This window comes from Amphiura filiformis, chromosome 8 (genome assembly GCF_039555335.1).
Source record: "Amphiura filiformis chromosome 8, Afil_fr2py, whole genome shotgun sequence".
In the NCBI taxonomy this organism is placed as follows: domain Eukaryota; kingdom Metazoa; phylum Echinodermata; class Ophiuroidea; order Amphilepidida; family Amphiuridae; genus Amphiura; species Amphiura filiformis.
The window spans coordinates 50,975,906-50,996,940 of NC_092635.1; the positions used below are offsets into that span (position 1 = coordinate 50,975,906).

A 21,035-nucleotide genomic window follows, 5' to 3' on the forward strand; every position below is an offset into this window, starting at 1 on the left:
GGCACTGAGCAGTCGATATATTGTGCGCCAAGTCTGTTGAGTAATATTTATGTTATGAGTGTTTCTTTCATTTGTGCAATGCAATGCACTGTTACACTCCATATCATGTTCCAATACACTCTAAATTTTCACCATGTTCAAGTACTTTGTATGAAATGTCAGGTATTTCAATATTAAAGAAGACCTCGTAAAACAACTTCGATGTTCATGACTTTTTATTTCGATTATGCAGTGTCACATGGTAAACATATAACATTCAGTGAACAAGCAAATTCTAATTACAAAACCTGGTGTGACCTGATGGGTCTTTTCATGCAATGGCTATTCCAGATTCAATCCATAAACATCCTATAGAAGACATGACCTTAATCACAAGGGGTGTAGATTTCAAATGGAGTTACCCATTCAGGTAACCCCATTTGAAACTCACGCAGTGTGGGAGATTTAAGGTCATGTCTTCCATAGGGGTGTATAAATTTCAACTGGAATATGAATGCACATCGGATGCTGCAAAATGACTCTACCCAGGATTTTGTAGTGTATCTAGTATGACCCGATCTAGTGACCTTTCCCATCTCACAACCTTGGTCCAAAGCCATGTTCCATCTTTCTAATATGTTCTACCATAGGTTGGCAACACCACCTTTGGCCCATTTCTGTAAAATCCATTCATTTTGGTGTAGGTCCATATTCCACTTTATATACCTCATATATTGATTCCTGTCATCTGATTGGTTAAAAGTGCGGTCATTGAATTAGCTATGCCCTCAAAATGAACTATGGATCGGTCATGGAAACGAACTATGGACCGGTTTGAGTCTACGCATGCGCAATCGCAACGTACATCCATTCGGTACATAAAACAAATATTGACTGCTTTATATTTGGGGCATGGTTAAAATTATAGGCCCGCGGTGATCTCAAAACCATGCTATGACCATCGGCTGCGCCTCAGATCATAGCATGGTCTTGAGATCACCTGGGCCTATAATTTTAACCATGCCCCGAATAAAAAGCAGTCAATATTTGTATACTATACTGACTGAACAGAATAATAAAGTGGCCCCAAAATTTAAAAAAAATTACTTTCCTCTCTTATTGTTTTAGGAAATAATCATGTTTGCACACTTTGTAATAAATAAAGACAATTTGAGAAGACATTCATAATCATAAGTTCATATTCTGTCTTCAAATATAAGTTCTAAAGCTGCTTGCACATTTCCCGCAGTGACCTGTAGTGCCCGTAGACTTCTGGCATCGTCTGTGATTCCCATGTCACGTAGTTGTTGTAGCTGGGCCTAGTGGTGATAAAAATAAAAACAACCAGATTAAAATTAACAAAATGAAAACTAGTGATGACTGGTAAAACCAAAGAGATTACACCCAAGGAGTACCAACTCGGAATTGCCCTGTAAGTACTGCCATCTTGGTTTGTCGTACATGATAGACATTGAAATAGTGTACCCCCAGAATATATTGGCAATAGCTCAAATATTAAGCACCCTAGGCAATATGACAATTGACTTTTTTATTCCTACATTGTAGCAACAAGAGGAACAATTTGAGGTATATTACAACATGATAGAACAAATATTGAATTTTGGCCCTAATATGACCTTTGACCCCTCGTGGGGAGCAGAGGGGGCACAGGAAAAATGGAACCAATTCAAGTTTTATCCTTTGAGGTCTAAGGATGCCAAAAAACATTGGTTCCACTAATGTAGGAAAACCAGATGCTAACTCAAGAATCACCCCATCCATAGCGCTATGTGTTCTTTCACTTTGGGTATGATAATTTTTTACTAGGCTCAGTTATGTCATTTGGAGCTGTTCTGATGTCCATAGGAAGTGAGTCCCAAATTACAAGTTCCTCTTTTAACAGATTACCCCACAAACCTTGCCTAATAAACAATGGTACTTAGAATCTGTATTTACATTATCTACTTGAAGACAGCTTTTTATCTGGTACCAAAGTTTGGGTTCTTATTTTAGGCTTTCATAACTGGATGCAGTGCGAGTCAATGGTCTCAATAGATCTGAGTGGTGATTCTTATCTATTCAGGTATAGCAGTCTCAGCTTGAGTCTCTAAACATGTCAATCCATATCATAACCAGGGACTGCCTTTTGAGGAGAGAGAGAGAGAGCAACCGCTCTCTACTGCTCTCCTTAAATCTGATATAGGAGTGATTTTAGCTCTCCTTAGTTGACAATTCTCTCCTTGCATTCTATTGTAAATGATCTAAATAGTCCTCCTTGAAGGCTCCAGAAGAGCTATATAATACTCTCCTGCAAATTCCAATAGACAGTCCCTGTTATCATAACCAATAATTCATTTAATAATCAAACCAACCTGTAAATTCTCCGGGTTCAGTGCTTCTCCACCCTGTTGTTGAGATGATCTAGCTGGACTGCTACCTCCACTGACGCTACCACCGGTAGCAACTTGTAACGCTTGTGCCATAGCTTGGCCAAACAGATCTGAGGTGATGAGCCCTGAACCATTATTGGACCCGGAATTACTGCTACCACTTGTTGAAGCCTGGGCAGGAGATGATGTGGAAGGGTTTGATGATGCACCCACTACAGGTGAATCATATGGTCTGAATGTCTGCAAAGAAAAAGGAGTAAAACCTGAGTTTCACAAACACAATTGCATTGTGGGACAGAATTGGTAGTTGAACTCTGACCTATCAGGAAAATTGTTTGAATTCTCGCTATTCGCAATAAGCGCCGCCAGCGGTTTGCGATGTAATCGTGATGTATCATGGGAAAATTCGACATCAAGTCCAGCGCATAATAGAACACGAATAGTTTGTCAAAATAAAGGTGTTACACCTAATCGATACTAATACTTAATAATGGATTTGAAATGTGCACAATTAATTTTTTAGTCTATCAAAATGGCGGTAATACCGCTATATTGACAAACTAAAAATATTGTCAATGTTCCTATGTAATAGCATGGTAATATTCAGATTATGCTGGACTTGATGTCGATTTTCCCATGATACACCACGATTTTTCCCATGATACATCGCAAACCGCTGGCGGCGCCCTTATTGCGAATAGCGAGAATTATTCATCACTCAATTATTATTCTAATAATGGTTTAATTTTTTTAATAATTAAACATATTTTAAATAATGAATTTGTGAGATTACATTATTTTTGTTGTTATTTTAGTCAAACATTGAAACAGTATTTTGTAATCGTATGAAAGCAATTTTCCTGATGTAGGTCATAGTTCAGCGGTTTACTTATTATGGTGAGTAAATTGCATAATCAAAGAATGTATCATCAGATACACCACATAGTGATGTATCATGAGCAATATTCGGAGGAATGTCTGAACAACACGCTGATTTACAATGAGCTGAGTCACTCAATTTGATGTGTGTGTTTTAAAAATTGTTCAGTATCCCTAAGATTCAAAATAACCCTTTTCCTATTATTATTGTTATTTTTATACCTTTGAATGTATTTAAATAAATAAATAACAAAAAAGAAGAAAGAAATAGTGACTTACCCCTCCTGAACCAACCCCTGCAGCCGCCAACGCTGAAGCTAACTGAGTTGCTGTGATTGCTTGCTGCCCTCGTCTTACACCACCCTGGTAACAAAACAAAAGTATGTTTACTGGCACTGCCTCTTTCTCCTAATCACCATAAAACTCACACAAATAATGAAACATCAGCATATCAGACACCCAGCAGGGAAGCAAATTTGGCGAGAATCAGTGAATCCATTCTCAAGCAACAATTCTTCTAACTTAGTTTGTGAGAATCAACATTCTTTCTCCTGAAATCATGCTTATTCCACACACAGTAAGTTACTTGAGAATTAATTTTGATTCACACAAAATTGAATGCAATTGCATCCCTGACCAGTATTTTTTTTAATATTAAGATATAAGACTACTGTAAAGCGTAAAATGTTTGCATACATGAACATTTTCACAAATTTTGCTGCAAGTGCAGTTGATTTGTGCAATTTTCATGAATGCAAATGCTGCATAAGATAATGTTTACAGTATTTTTTGGCAACAATACAATTCATTTGTCACATTCCAATCACATGTGGCTAATAACATGTAGTTGACATCAATTGACTCACTATAATATTTTGCAGCAAACCTTTGATGAGTGCGTACTACCCTGATGTTGCAAAGTCGGAGCTAACAATGCATCCGGTGCAAAGTTCATTCATAAATTTCCACTCGGCAACAGCAGATCGCCTCAGTAGCCAATCAAAGACAAGTGTATTTCAATGTACTAAATACACGATGTACGCTTAAAACACGCTCTCATCAAAGGTTTACTGCAAAATATTATAGCTGAGTTTGTGGCTGCTAAATGCGATCTAAACATTGTTTTGAAATCAAATCTAATTAAATTTCTGCAAATTTTGCTGAAGAATCTTTACTCTCTAAACCAGTTTTCTGAAAATTTGCAACCCAAAGTTATTAACAAGAAGGCTGAAAATGCACCCAAATCTGCAACACATCCCCATATGTACCTTCTTACTAAAACAACTGGTTGGGAACACAACTCACTCACCTCTGATGTGTCCATTTCATCGTCTGACATAAAGTCTGGTAGGTATCGACCTGCACCAATGACAAAACACATTATTATTTACATAGTTAACTCCTGAGTGACTTTTGCAGTTCTGAAGTAATTTGATTTAGAAACCCTTTTTTGAATTTCTTCAAGATAACATGCAAATTCAACACCTTTTCAGGACTTTAAATCAAGCAGGCATCTATAATGTTCCTTGATAACTGTCTCGTGAGGTTGCTCCAACCCCATCACAGGTCAGTAGATGAACAGAATGTGTGCTTTTTCCAGTAGTCAGTTTTACTTTAAGTCCCACATGTTTTGTGCAAGATTGAGATCCACAATGGGCACACAATACCTACCCTCTGCTCCTCCACTACTACCAGCTGCCCCAGCCCTTGCCCCTTCTTCATTCACAGATGCAGCTATCTGCATTACTGCATGGCCAATGGTTGGATGAGCCTTTACGATCCTGGAAAACAGAATAGACAATAGGAGCAAAAACAACCATTGGGCATATGCATAGGTGGAATTGGATTAACAGACTTGTAGTGCATATATGGTGAAACAAAATTCTGCCTCTGCATCTGTTGTTGAAACTTTTTAATCAACACCAGATTAATTAATTAATTAATTAATTAACTTATTTATTTATTATTTAACCTGGGTGACCCATCAATGCACTGGCACTGTTCTCCCTTGGTTCCCAGGTAAATTCACCCCTACCAAGATATTATCTTGTGTCCTAAATTATTCATTTGATATGACCATGGTTATTCCCGGACACAGCCCCTCGACCTCAACAACCGAATGCGTTTGCGCAGATTGTCAGCTGGTCTTCATCACAGATACTGTCGCAGACAACTTTGCCGATATGCATTTTTGGTAATGTCAGATACGAGGATTGTTCATGCGGAACCCAAGTACCAGATCCCTGTTGCGTAATTACTGTGCAGCTAATCCTAATTTAAGCTATAAGCATATATACAGCCCAGACTTTCACACAGTAAATGTGCATCTGATTCTAGCAAGGGGTTGACAGTGATTCGCCGATTCTCCAAATTTGGCCAAATTTGCACGCTACGGTATGATATACAGAAGCATACAGATAATGGCGGCATCCACAGTTTTATTACATTTATCCTCGAGTGACGCTTCCCAATCTTTATTTATTCCCTGATTCTAGTAATGCATATGATGAAAGTTAATTTGATAGACTAAATCTGTCAAACCATACAGGCAATTGAATACTTACTTATGTACATTTTCGGGATCTGCAATCTGTATCAATAACTCTGGGTCCCTCAGCATGGCTAAATAAAGATAAACAGAAAAAAGGAAGGACTTTCTAAATGTTTCCCCAACATGATTACAAAAGGTTGTGCTTTTTGTGATACTACATGTAGTGATAAGACCGGCATACTAATCTTTAATGTAGCATATTATACAGGGGTCTTGTCTATGTCTGTGTATTACTGGGTGTTATCTGCATACTATTTTAAAGCAAAAAGTGATTTGTGCCAAAAGCATCATAAGAGAAGAGACAAGTGAGAAAGAGAGAAGAGAAAAAGTAAAACGGAAAATTTTACTTAAATTTAATAGAACATAAGCAGTTACTGTGACTTGCACATGATCTGATGCTATTGCTGATGTTGCAACAATTCGTCGGGTGCATTACATAGTGACCGATCTGCACTTTATGGTCAAATCCATAGTGATGTTGAGCTCTCAAAATAAAAACATAGTGACGGATAAGTTTGGCAATCTATTACATATGTGAGATGTACATGTATGATATTACTACATTTTAACGTTTTGAAAATATCTTTCAAGGGTCTACTAAGAGACACATGAATTGCTAAACATTAATCTATGCCAAATACAATTTACCTTCTCAGCGTTTTCCCGATCCCCATTTTTTGATAAATTTGCGATCAACATCCATCACTACATGTATGTAATACACCCTGGTTTTGACATCTGTCACTATGTAATGCACCCGACAAATTATTGTATACACGTCCATAATTGTCACATGGCTGTTTAAAGAAGAGAAGATACAACCCTTGCAAAAAGTTTTGCACGCCGGCTATGTCGAAGTTCCGCTATGTCAAACTGGTATTTTTCTACATGTTTACCAGAGGGTTTCAAATATGTTTAAAAAAAAAGATTCACTATGTTGAATATACCACCAGGTTTGCTATATTGAAGTTTCGCTATGTCAAATAAGAAATAGATTTGCTATGTAAAATATGTATTATATTTGACATAGCGAATCTTTGCTAAAGCAAAAACTTCAACATAGTGGGCTGTAAAAGGAAAACCAAACAAGTTACTTACACACTGCTATGTGATCTGATGAAATCCCCGGTGTGGCAGCAATGATATTGTCTATAGTCTCATGGCTGGTTAAGATCTTGCGTACCTGAAATACAGTTAACCATATAACATACTCTGATTATCAAATCAAGCAATAGAATACCTGATTGGGGGAAGTAAGCTTTCTTATGGTTTATTGAGGATAGGGTTTATTTAATGCCAGGTAATTTATTTCATTAGATTAGTGAAACTAAAATGGAACAATGAATGCATTATAATCTATTAACCACATTGTCAAAAACAATACTTGGAAATATAAGATCTAATCCAATGCTTATTAAGTAGCGATATCATGTTTAATGAAGTAAACTACCGTATTCATTCCAATAAGCGCCCAGGGCGCTTAACAAAGTCATTTTGCGTGGGCGCTTATTTTTACCTGGTGTACCTAATTTTTTTTGTAAAGGGCGTTTATTAGAGACAAATTGATGTAGGTTATAAAAGGGTCCTGAGACGTTCTAGTAGCTTTTCTGATGCAGAAAATGTATTGCAAGCTTACACAGGACTTGTAGCCCTCCAGCTATTTCACTGTATCGACGTCTATCTGTCACTTCAACATTAATGGTACCCTTTAGCAAATTGAAAATACCCTGGGTGGGTGCTTATTGGGGCATGGGCGCTTATTGGAATGAATACGGTACTATTTCTCATTTTCTTTCTGCAAAGATGGTCAATACAAACACTTGCAGCTGCAATCAGAAATCCCGGCCAGGTTCAACCATCTCCAAATTCCAGATGCCATAAATAAGAGTGCCGATGATGTAGCTACAACCCTGCCTATTCAGTACGGTAATTTAATTTTTTACTGGGATGATAGAATGTGTATACTTACAGTCTGTCTGTGTGCAGGATTCAACAATGCTGCATGAAAAGCAGTGATCAACTGCCTGATGGCTTGATCATCCAAAGGTTCTGTGGGCAAAATACAGATGGTAGCAATAGGTACTGATCAGGAAAAATCATAATTTTACTATTTTCCAACTCCAAAAATTAATACATACTGGTAATATGAAGTACTGTGCAGACTAGTGCAGTGCACTGGATACTGGATGTCCTAATAAAAAGTTACCTGATAATTTTATTTCATTATAACTCCAGAAGTATGCAGCCGGGGGCACTTCAATATGAAATGGATATAGGTGTAGGGCTGGCACTTTCGCACTAAGGGGCATTCGGTGAGAGCAAAATCTAAAAAATATGGGGTCATTGGGATGATTGGGTGAGAGCATGATTTTTGGCATTTGGTGAGAGCAAAATGTGAAAAATATGGGGTCATTGGGTGAGAACATGACCTTTTTTTTTTAAATGGAATATTTGGGTGAGAGTTGAAAAAGCGCCACAGAAACGTCGAAAATTGAGTATCTAGTTCTAAATGGCTTCAAATTTCCCTCTTTTTTTTTCAAAATAAGTAACAAAATCCATGAGAAATAAAAGTTGCTGTCAAATTGGACTTGTAAGGGTCTTTGGGTGACAGATCAAATGGAAAAATAGGGGGTCTTCAGGTGACAGAGCATGGACAGAGTATGTGTTCGTAAAAAAATATGGGGTCTTTGGGTGACAGGGATGCTGAAAAAGGGGGTCTTAACAGCCCTACATAGGCGTCACCTCCAAAGTTGGAGTGCCCCCCAGGGGTATGCAGGCCAATTGGAAATCTCACAATTTAAGAGGGTACAAAAAAATGTATGTGTATAAGTTGTAACAGGTTTTTTTTTACAATTTTTTCTTGCAAAATTACATAAATGAAAATAATGAAATGTATTCAACACGTCATGGATTTACTTTATAAAATATCCCACCGATTATAAGCTGATCAAAGTATACCTACAAACTGCTTTTAAACCATGTTTACTTTATCAATTTAAGGTGGTACTACACCCCATGATAAATTTTGTGACTAATTTTGCATTTTTCTCAAAAAATAACTACACACTGGTAACAATAGTTCGCTGAAATTTGAGGTACATTCTAGTGGTACCTCTTTTCTTATCATAAATAGCATACCGCTTGTCTCAAGTCACTGAAATTCAAGTGTAGTAACTGGATTCCTTGCCCCTATAATATACATAACTTTTGTAACCATTGTGTTATATTTTGAGAAAAATGCAAAAATAGTCACCAATTTATCAAGGGATGTAGTACCACCTTAACCGTAACCCTGATATAATTTTGATAATTACCATGGGAGAATAAATCAGAAACTATTGACATATAAAAAGACAATTCAATCTATGATATTCCAAGCATCTTTTTTTTGATAAGCTACAATGTATCCATCTGTATTGGGCTATTCCAGTTGAAATCCATACACCCCCTATAGAAGACATGACCTAAATCTCTCACACAGGGAGTGTGATTTTCAAAAAGGGGTTTCCTGAATGGGTGATTCCATTTGAAATCTACACACCCTGTGTGGGGATTTATTAAGGTCATTTCTACTATAGGGGGTGTATGAATTTCAATTGGAATAGCCCAATAGTTATATAGTTAACAAAATTGAAAAATCAGCATCCCATAATGCACTGCCCATTTTCCTTACCAAGTTGTACCAAGTGTAAAATACTACACTCTGTGGTGAATTTTTTTAAAGACTCATATATTGCCAATATTGTGATCTGCTAGGATCATTTAAAAATCATATAATAATGAAATTTTATCGCAACAAATATCATGTAACATTATCGTGGTTAAGGCTTCTACCAAAAGCCAAGATGTGGTGCAAGTACACATGTAAACAAAAGATGTTTGTGTTTACCATACCTGGCTTTGGTTCTGGTTCCGGTTGTTTTTTTCTCAATGCATGCACTGTACATCCTCCCTGCAATCCATAGGAATTCAATGGTTCTGCATCCTGCAGTTTTCTGCCACAATATAGGAGAACTGGAAAATGAAAATGAAACAGATACTTTATGCACAGCATGTGGTACGAATAGGAAGGTGTCATGCTCAGCCCTATAATTCAGTCAAAACATGATATCTGCACCACACATTCCCAAACACAGTCTACAAATGTACCACTTTAAAATGCACTAAACGCCCTTATTCCATATCTGAACTAGTAATGTCATGGTTTTTGACGCAAGCGTCGATTGGGATGCATTCACCATTGGGCGATTTAAATTTGGAAAGATATTACAGTATAACAGCTAAATATGTCAAACCATGGATGAAAGAGACGGTTAGCTCCGACTTTGCAACATCACGGTAGTATGCGCTCATACACAAAGGTAGGCCTACTTTACTGCAAAATATTATAGTATGCACCACCCGGTGGGGTCACTCCCTGGCAGGGGGGACACATAGGACCGTTACCACAAGTACAAATTACCCCCTTTTGCAGTCCATTTCAAGGACAAATCATGAAATTTTACCCCCTTTTTTACTCCAAAACAAGGACAAAATGGTACTCTGAAACACCCCTATTTTTTAGATTCCGAGGACACATTTGCTATTTTGACCCTATTTCAACATTTCAAGGACGAGGATTTTATGAATAGTTTTTTTCATCACAAAATTCAAGTACATGTAGTACCCTCGCATATAAATTGGCTATTGCAAAATTTGGGGTGAGCTATCCACGTGATCGGGAGAAAACAATAAGAACCCCCTTTTTTTCAATTTCGTGGACATTTGTGCGATAAAACACCCCTATATTCCAATTTCACAGACAATTTTGTCCGCGGACAAGCCCTAAAAATGACCCATTTTTCCGAGATTTTGGTAACGATCGTGCGGTCAGTATTGCAAGTTGAGTGACCCCACCGGGATGCACCACCCCCACTCTACATTGTAAACCGCGCTAGTACAATGTAGTAGTACAGTCTCGAGAAAGCCAAATATAATTCATGATGACTTCCAGTGCTCCATTTATATACACATTGTATACATTTATAAGTTGTGCGGAACACCAAGTATACAGTTGCCAAACTAAACAGGCTCTTTCAATTTCAAATGTTAACTAACGGCAAAATAATTTGCGTACAGGCATACATGTAGTACACGTAACTTAAAAATGTAAATGTATTACCATCGAGCTATTAGAAGGAGAATCCATGAACCCAGTTCCGTGTACTATGATCATTATGAGTCGAACCTGAGTAATAAGGTACGAATGGTGCACTTAGCTGCACTATCGATTTGCTAAGCTTCTTATCTATTGAGCTTGGCTGGTTATGAACCACCGTTATCACGATTTCTAAGCAGAATAACGTCATTTTCACCCACAAAGCATTTTGGCCATGACCATAAACAAAGGAAAACAATTTACTTCCGGTAATTTTATAACACCAATATTTCTTAATCTTATGGCCATCTTGGCGAATCGTAGAAATAACATTGCCAGTCTCGGAAAACCTTTTTGTCATCGCACTTTCCGTGGCAAAGTTACATCTTTTCAAAGATCGACTTTCATTAAAAAGATTCTGCATTACGGGGGTGTTTCTAGATCTTACTATAATTTGGTTCACCTCAAGTTTGGTAGTGACGTATATATGTGCGTATTTTGCTCGCCACAGTATCGAATCGCGCACGGAAAGTTAAACGCGCTCAGTGAACATGCACGCGTACAGAGGCGGTTTGTTGTCACGCTTACGGCGCAACCGCGAAAACCCATTGACGTCACTACCAAACTTGAGGTGAACCAAATTATAGTCTCATGATGATAGCAGCTTTTTTTAATGGAACTGCTATCAAAATCCCTCTAAAATTCCATGTGTGAGTGTCTCATCATCATAAAAAATCATATATTTGGGTAAAGTGAAGTATAGAAAACATATTTATGCAGGTTTCCTTGACCGACCTGTTCTTGAAAAAAAATTGAAAATTTCTATGTAAATATGTATTGTGTTTGGTCCCCGGTCTTGGCAAATTTTGCTGACTAGGCTAGCAAATGTGTTAACTAAGGTTTGCCTGGCATAGGGCCTACCTACCAAAACGTGACCCCTATTTTGCACGTAAAGTCTATGGAAAGCTATTTTGTGTTATGTACCCTAAACTTGTTGGCGAGCGGCCCGAATTTTGAGCCACACATAATTTATAACTAGTCTAAGCTAGATTCGCTTGCCAGTCCTATTATACGCCGTACCTATGTATACTGGCTTACGCCATTTTGGATGTCAATGGGAAATACACACTTAACGATTTGCGCCGGTTAGAAACTTGAAAAAAAATCTTTAAAATTTCATCAATGTATAAGTGGTACCAACCTTATTGTGCTTGCTAATTTAAGACTCGGTTGGAACAAAATTAAGGATCAAATGCATTTTAGTGCCCAAAAAGGCAAAATTATCGTCAAAGTTCTGCCGAAATCGGCACCCTTGCGAAGGGTTCAGAATTCGAATCGGGAAAGAAAATATCCGATCTTTGCGATCAAAAACACAAAAACTTTAAACATACTATTGGCAAAAGACATTAATTACCAAACAATATAGAATAGAAAATTTGACATCATTTTCTCAAAATATTGAAGAAATTTGCTCACTAGACAGTCAACCGGCCGGTCACAGATATAGGCCTTGGTTTCTTTTTTCTGAGTGTATCTGACTTGGTCTATCCTCTGTGAAATTGTAGAAATTAAGTGGAGATAACCTTGTATTTATTTAATTTTGCAATGCTATTAATTTTCGAATGACAAATAATAAAGGTTTTCTGGTTGTAAAGGGTCCAATCTATCATTACCAGATTTCACTTTAGCGAAAATGAGTGAAGAAATGTGATTTTTGGAACAAAACAGATTGCTCAATTTTTGGGTACAAAGTCGGGTAGTTTTTTTGTCTTAAAGAATACCCCCAGCAGATAGATACTGCTGGTTTTTTCAGTGTACAAACTTTACATCATTCCCTTCCAAAAGCCATGAAAATTATTTCATATCAACGTTGCAAACGGTCAAATCCACGAAAATAGACCAAAAAACGCATATAAAATATTTTGTCAAAATTCGTCTGTGTGGTAGCCACGGAATCAATCAATATTGCTTTTGTAGTAGACAAGGACATAGAACCAATCGTATGCGTGGAGTTTATACAGGCGCGTGAATTCAACCGATCGGATTGACTCGTGGTATTCGGAAAACTGTGTAATATCAGACCTGCTACAACAAAACATGCATAAAAGTCGCAATGGCTTTATCAGACAAAAATCCAGTGTGATACTGCCCGACTTTGTCATGTTTATGAGGGTGCAGATTCCATAATATTCTATGGCGTAAAAAGCCGATCCAGTCGTAATTTTATATACTTTTACTTCCATTTTGTCCTAATGAAAACCGTTGAACACTTCTGATTTTGTTATTAACTGACAGATCAATGTTTTGTGAGCAATTTACCTATGGTTATTTTCTAGGGGAAGGTTGTAAACGGTCAGGTCCACGGTTTATTTGGGCACAGTTCATGAAACCTTCAAATTTATCATATTATCTTAACGCAATTATTTTCCAGAAATATTTTATGAATACCAGTTTTTTGCATGATAAGACAAGGACAAACCTACAAACATAATTTTGAGGCTTTTAAAACAACTGATGACTACTCCATAACTATCAGAAAATGGTTTTAAGATGGGCCTTTACTTGCAAACTTCGGAAAAATCAGTGCGGTGACTGGGTTGAGAAATTGCGAGCATAGAAACTGTGACCTCGTAATGCATAGATCGTGACCTGCCGTCTGACTGTAGACATCGAAAAAGTACGCAATCCAATTCCCGTTCAAACGTGTGAGAAACTGAAAGTGCATAATCCCCACTAGTTTAAAGGGTACATAACACCAAATAGCTTTCCATAGACTTCACGTGCAAAATAGGGGTCACGTTTTAGGCCATAAGTCAAGTTACCTCTAGTTTTGAAATATAAATTTGATATCATCTTAATCAGAACAAAATTCTGCATAACATATCTGAAAATGACACAACATTTTAGGTCTACTTTTTGAGAAAAATAGCGCTATATAAAAAGGCCTGATTTTCCCGTGTTTACGTCCGACTGCTAACCGCGTTTTGACCTTGTGTGTTCATGCGCTCATCATCCATGTCATCGTAAACATCACTCAAATTTTCGCGTTTTCTGTTCAAATTAGTAGTAGAGATCACATTCACAAGTTCTAGCAAAACATGATTTTCAACACTAAAATTGTTAATATTGTACCGATTTTGCACAATTTTTATGCAAAGTTGGGACTATAGTCGTGATAAACTTTTGCCGGAAACCGCTTCACAGGCGGATTTAAGTGGTATGAACCCTAGCTAAGCATGATAAGTTTACGTGGTGAACTATGATATGAGTAAGCTTAAAATTTAGTTATAAATCGAGTGACAGTGAAATATTAACTCACGTAATTCAGAAGGTTGTACACCAATTGCCTCGGACACCTGCTGCTTGAAATCACTCACAGAAGTTGAGAAATTCACACCATGAAGCCGAGAACGGCCAGCCTTTTCGGGAAATTTGACACAAACAACGTTCTCTTTGCTCGCCATTGTTGCTTTTCATAAATACTTATACACAACAGCATAGAGCAAGTTTTTAATATTAATGAAGTGACGTCATCAAAGGTGTAGGAGAAAACTTTCTGGCCAGAGATAGAGCCGGCAACTTGTGAACCGCCCGGCCGTATGGCATTTTCCATATACTCGGTTAGTTAAATTATGTTTCATTCTTATAACCAATTTAATAAAAGAAACACAAAAAAGGGAAATTGACAGTGGTGTAGCTAGGGCTTGTGGCACCCAGGGCTAAGGATAAGTGTTGCTCCCGATTCTTGAAAAAATTATTGCGCCCGGAGCACAATAGGGCCTATACCACTAATTAATTTTGGTTATAATGAAGCTGAATATCCCCGGTGAATATCGGTCTTTCAAATGAGTTTGTCCTGAAATGCGCGCGAAGCGCGCGAAAATTTTGACCTTCATCGCTTAGGGGTGGTGCAATAATTATGTGTAGGCCTACCCGGGGGTGAATTATAGGGGGGCAAAGATTTTTGGCAGGCCAAAAGGGGGAGCAAGCATTTTTGGCAGGTCAAAAGGGGGGGTCAAGCGATTTTTGGCAGGTTGAAAGGGGGGGGGCAAGCAATTTTTGGCACAGATATTTTGGGCACCGTTTCTATATTACGCTCTAAAAAGGCGTAGGAAAACGTTAGGAACACGTTCAAATATGCAAAATTTCCTGCTCGCTGCGCTCGCACTATATGATAAGACAATTTAAGGTTTTAAATTCGGGTTCCCCAAAATCTTGCATGTGTAACAGGGGGGGGGGGCAAAGGTTTTCTGGCACGTCGAAAGGGGGGGCAAAGATTTTTGGCACGGCCAGAGGGGGGGCAAGCGATTTTTGGCAGACCATTTTGAGAATTCACCCCCTGGGGTACACATAATTATTGCACCACCCCTTAGAGGGGCGCAGAATCGATGCTGAATTGGCCAATTTGGCGCCCCCTAAGAGTGGCGCCCATGGCACATGCCCCCACCTGCCCCCCGTCGCTATGCCACTGGAAATTGAGAGCAACATCTGGGCATATATTCAAGATTTTTAATACTTAAGGGCGTAGCCAGCTTTTTTGGTCTGGAGGGCAAAATATAAATTTCGGGGCAAAGACACACAAAAAAATTCTGGTTCCATCATTTTGACCCGGTATTATCAGTGGGATACATAGGCCTACATAGGCCTATACCCTTTTCTTATGGCGACTGTAGAATACATGTAAAGTCTTTGAGATTCCAAAAAGGCTTTAATGGGATACTGGTAATGAACGCGCGTAGCGCGCCCAAAAATGTATTTTACACTAATTTGGGCCATAATCGGGGTAAAAAGGGGCTTTACTGGTACACATGCGCGTGTAGCGCGCAAAAGTTTTGTATGCTCTTGTTCTTTTGCTATTCTCTTGTTTAAAACTTTTTTGACCCCCCTCCTTTAGTAACCAACACTTTTGCCCCCCCCTTTGTGCCCGGGGGTCACTCCCATTGTGGCCTGTACACCATCCGCGATAATGAAAACGCGTAAAAAGGGTAGTTTTTCGTGGATATGCATGATACGCGCGTAACGTGTTTAGGGTGTCAAAAACATGAAAAATTGGAAAAAAGGGTATCAAAATTGCAATTGCTAATACGCGGAAATGAAATTTAGGGTATGAAATTTGATGCAAGGAATAAAATCCATGTTTAGGGTGCTTTTCAAAAGTTGATTATCGTGGATGGTGTACAGGCCACAATGGAAGTGAACCCCCCCGGGCCTTTGTGCAACTCAAAACTTTTGTGCCCCCCCCCCCCACACTTTGCCCAGTCCCCTCACCAAAGTATTTATGAACGGTCCCTAAGAGATTATAATACCCTCCTTCACATCTTTGATCCTCAGCTACAACACTAAGAGATTATAATATCCTCCTTCACATCCTTGATCCTCAGCTACAACACTAAGAGATTATAATACTTTCATTCACATTCTTGATTCTTAGTACAATACGAAGAGAGTATGATACCCTTCTTCACATCTTTGATCCTGAGCTACAGTACTAAGAGATTATAATACTTTCATTCACATCCTTGATCCTTTCTACAGCACAAAGAGATTATAATATCCTTCTTCGCAAGTTCGCATCCTTGATTCTCAGCTACAACAAGAAGAGATTATAACACCCTCAATCACATCCTTGATCCTCAGCTACAACACGAAGAGATTATAATACCATCCGTCACATCCTTGATCCTCTATAATATAGCGGCAAAACCACAACATCCTTGATCATAAACAACAACACTAGTGATTATAATACCCTCATTCACATCCTTGATCCTCAGCTACAATACTAAGAGATTATAATACTTTCATTCACATTCTTGATCATCAGCTACTACACAAAGTGATTTTAATATCCTTCTTCACATCATTGATCCTTATCGCCGCAACACTAAGTGATTATAATACCCTCCTTCACATCCTTGATCCTCAGCTGCAACACTAAGAGATTATAATGCCCTCCTTCACATCCTTGATCCTCAGCTGCAACACTAAGAGATTATAATACCCTCCTTCACATCCTTGATCCTCAGCTGCAACACTAAGAGATTATAATACCCTCCTTCACATCCTTGATCCTCAGCTGCAACACTAAGAGATTATAATGCCCCCTTCACATCCTTGATCCTCAGATGCAATATTAATTAAAAAAGAGATTATAATACCTTCCTTCACATCCTTGATTCCCAGCGACTACACTAAGAGATTATAATATCCTCATTCACATCCTTGATCCTCAGCTACAACACTAAGAGATTATAATACCCTCCCTCACATCCTTGATCCTCAGCTACAACACTAAGAGATTATAATATCCTCCTTCACATCCTTGATCCTTAGCTGCAACACTAATATAATACCCTCTTTCACATCCTTGATTCTGAGCTACAACACTAAGAGATTATATTACCCTCCTTCACAAGAGATTATAATACCGTCTTTCACATCCTTGATCCTCAGCTACCACACTAAGAGATTATAATACCCTCCCTCACATCCTTGATCCTCAGCTGCAACACTAAGAGATTATAATACCCTCCCTCACATCCTTGATCCTCAGCTGCAACACTAAGAGATTATAATACCCTCCTTCACATCCTTGATCCTCAGCTACAGCACTAAGAGATTATAATACCCTCCCTCACATCCTTGATCCTCAGCTACCACAGAAAGAGATTATATTACCCTCCTTTATAAGAGGTTTTAATACTATCTTTCACATCCTTGATCCTCAGCTGCAACACTAAGAGATTATAATACCCTCCATCTCATCCTTGATCCTCAGCTGCAACACTAAGAGAAGATAATGCCCCCTGCACATCCTTGATACTCAGATGCAATACTAAGAGCTACTAAGAGATTATAATAAACTCCTTTACATCCTTGATCCTCGGCTTCAATTGTAAGAGATTATAATACCCTCATTCACATCCTTTTTCCTAGCTACAACACGAAGAGATAATAATACCCTCCTTTACATCCTTGATCCTGAGCTACAACACTAAGATATTATATTACCTTCCTTAGATTATAATATCCCCCTTCACTTCCTTGATCCTCAGCTGCAACAATAAGTAATTATAATACCCTTCTTCACATCATTGATCCTCAGCTACAGCACGAAGAGATTATAATACCCTCCTTCACATCATTAATCCTTAATATAGCTGCAATACCTCAACATCCTTGATTAAGCAGCAACTTATTATAATACCCTCCTTCACATCCTTGATCCTCACCTACAATACCAAGAGATTTTGATAATTTCATTCACATCCTTGATCCTTGCTACGTGCACTAAGAGATACCCTCCCTCACATCCTTGATCCTCAGCTACAACACTAAGAGATTATAATACCCTCCTTTACATCCTTCATCCTCAGCTACAACACTAAGAGATTATAATACCCTCCCTCACATCCTTGATCCTCAGCTACAACACTAAGAGATTATAAAATCCTCCTTCACATCTTTCATCCTCAGCTACAACACGAACAGATTTTAATACCCTGCTTCACATCCTTGATCGTCAGCTGCAAGACCTCAACATCCTTGATCATAAGCAACGACACTAAATGATTATTTTTAGGTAAAAAACGGCTGATTTGACATGGATTTGTCTACATGTATCACATTATCTATCGCTAACTACACAGCAGCATAACGTGTAAATCGTTATCGTTATCGGTTTTAATACTTTACAATCATCAGGACAATATTATTTTGTGTTTTTGCTGTTCTCTGTCATTTTGAACAAGGCACAAGGTAAGATATAATTCAACAATAATACTGGTAGCACTGTCTGTGAGTCTGTCTGTCTGTCTGTCTGTCTGTCTGCCCTTCTTATCGGAACTGGAAGCGCAATCAAGCCTGATTTTGCTCCATTGTCACTTAAAGGAGTATCTTGTGATCCTAGCATCCTCTATTTATGTCATTTTTCATTAGATATCCACGAAAAAAACCTATTCCCAAAATTTTAGTTGATTCCGATTTTGCGTTCGCGAGTTATGCATGATTATGTGTATTACACTGCTCCATAGACAATGCATTGTAATTTCGTTCTGGTGCACCAGAACGAAATTCATATTTCACGATATCTTTGCTAAACGAATTAATCTGCAAGAAATATTTTGTACATAAACATGATGTAGCCAGAGGTTTCCAGTGATATAAAAATCTCAACTTTTTTTGAGAAAAGTGGGGGGATGAGGCTGTGGATCACGAAATGCCCTTTTAACAACGGGTTGTCATTGGCATCAACCAGTTGGGACCGATTCTACTCCAAAATGAACTTTATAAAACAATCGAAAATAACCTTTGTACATGTTATGGATGAAAGCTAATGAAGAACGAGGCACAAACTGTTTCAATGACGCAGTTCAATAAATTCAATTGACTTTATTTTGCGGAGTATAGCAATAGACGAATACAATTTTGACTATATCGCCCTTCACTACAAGCAGGTTGCACTCATTACCTGTGTATGTCTGCAATCATAGATTGAATACAATACCACTCTTTTCAAAGATACTAATCTTACAGGTGCAAGTGATCAGCATGATATGGTACAATGCATAGGTATCGCGTGAACGTTGTAGTGCAGGGCGATATAGTCGAAAATTGTATTCATCTATTGCTATGGCAGTTAATCCAATTATTACGTCACTTCTACGTCGAATATAAGCGTAATAAAAAGCTATAAAAATCTGTACTTTTTTGGACCATAATCAGTCTGTATAAAATCTGCTTCACCAAAATCCATTACGCATTGATTGCACGAGGCCCGGGGCACGAGGCTGCCAGATGGGGATCGGGCTCGTTATTCGCTGGCGCATATTGTGCACGTTACAATATGACCGTTGCTAGGTCAACTGGCTCACGCTTTCTTTGTTACGAACCACTGATCGAAATGATCACAACGCAAAGCCTATGGCATATCATAATTTGGAATAGGTGTATGAGCCTGGGCTTGAACCAGTAACCAATGGATACTATAACGTGCACTACACTACGTCAGCGAATGTAACGGGCTCGTAGTCTCAATCCAGAGAAGTGAGTTGAGGCTGCATGTCAAATCACCTTTTCTTATCCCCGGTAACATAATTATTATTTATAATGCCCCTAATACATTAAAGCCAGTGACGGTACTACGATGGGAGGAAGGGGGGGATTTAAATATTCTTCTTTCTCACAAGGTTGCCCTCTGGTGCTGCCTCTGATTAAAGCCATAATGTATATACGATCTTTTCAAATGAATTTTTATCAAACCTGATTTGTTGGCATATTTGTAATAATTGAAGGGCAACAGAGCAATTGTTATTGATGTCATAATCACAGCACTAAATCCCCATAGAGCTCCACAGTTAAGCGGCCAAGATAGTGTTTTTTTTTTAATTTTTACCTCATTATTGGCTTATATCAGAAAACCTTCCTGACAGTTGTTACTATTCCTATAGTCCTTTTGCCTTTCTCGAGGCAGTAATTTAGATATTGTTTTTCATTATATCTTTAAACGTAATGATGATAAGTAACGCTATGTATTATATAAAAGCATACATTTTCAGAAAGGAAAGTGACACAGTGAATCCAACTGGCATATTTGTGCAAAAATGAGCAGTATTTTTTCAGAAAATCCCAATTTGATTTCACTTTACTGCCTCGAGGAAGTCATACGGACGGTAACCAAAACCGTATGGGTTTCATTTTGGACATATTTATATTTAAAATAATTCTTATCAATAATACATTAAACCAGCAAACACAAAACATTTTCATGACATTATGAAAAGGGCGCGTGAAGGTTGACAGAAGGTGTTTAAATGTCACTGCCAGGTTATAAAGGTTATAAAACGGTTTCATAACAATTTCAAAACGTTCAAAACTGCCACAAACCATTGCGTTGACATTTTCTAAACAAAATTTGCGAAAAATATTTTAAAATTACATTTTGGCAACATAAAAACGTGTTTCTTTTATACATTATGTTTAAATTGTTTTCTAATATGTTAATATTAAAACATTTTTGTGTTTGCTGGATATAAGCAAGTAAACGCACCACGCACCCCCACACACCCCATGCACCCCACCCTTACTATTCAGTCCCGGA

General features: G+C 38.1%; 1 protein-coding gene across 1 annotated transcript; it reads right to left on the reverse strand.

Moving 5' to 3' along the window:
* Positions 1-197: 197 nt before the first annotated feature.
* On the reverse strand, positions 198-14,437 carry LOC140159174 (ubiquitin-like protein 7). The gene is made up of 10 exons (XM_072182547.1): positions 14,256-14,437; positions 9,694-9,813; positions 7,769-7,848; positions 6,898-6,982; positions 5,813-5,870; positions 4,920-5,029; positions 4,558-4,607; positions 3,528-3,611; positions 2,352-2,609; positions 198-1,298 (listed from the first exon to the last, which is right to left on the reverse strand). The coding sequence occupies exons 1-10, from the start codon at positions 14,398-14,400 to the stop codon at positions 1,176-1,178; spliced, it is 1,113 nt and encodes a 370-aa protein (XP_072038648.1). The 5' UTR covers positions 14,401-14,437; the 3' UTR covers positions 198-1,175.
* Between the last annotated feature and the right edge of the window lie 6,598 nt (positions 14,438-21,035).

Excerpts from the sequence above, each read along its gene's own strand:
- LOC140159174 (XM_072182547.1), bottom strand. The coding sequence starts at position 14,400 with ATGGCGAGCAAAGAGAACGTTGTTTGTGTCAAATTTCCCGAAAAGGCT. Across the intron at positions 9,814-14,255 it reads TGTACAACCTTCTGAATTAC|TTCTCCTATATTGTGGCAGA; the intron begins GTGAGTTAATAT and ends TTCATTTTCCAG. Across the intron at positions 6,983-7,768 it reads ATCCTGCACACAGACAGACT|GTACGCAAGATCTTAACCAG; the intron begins GTAAGTATACAC and ends ACTGTATTTCAG.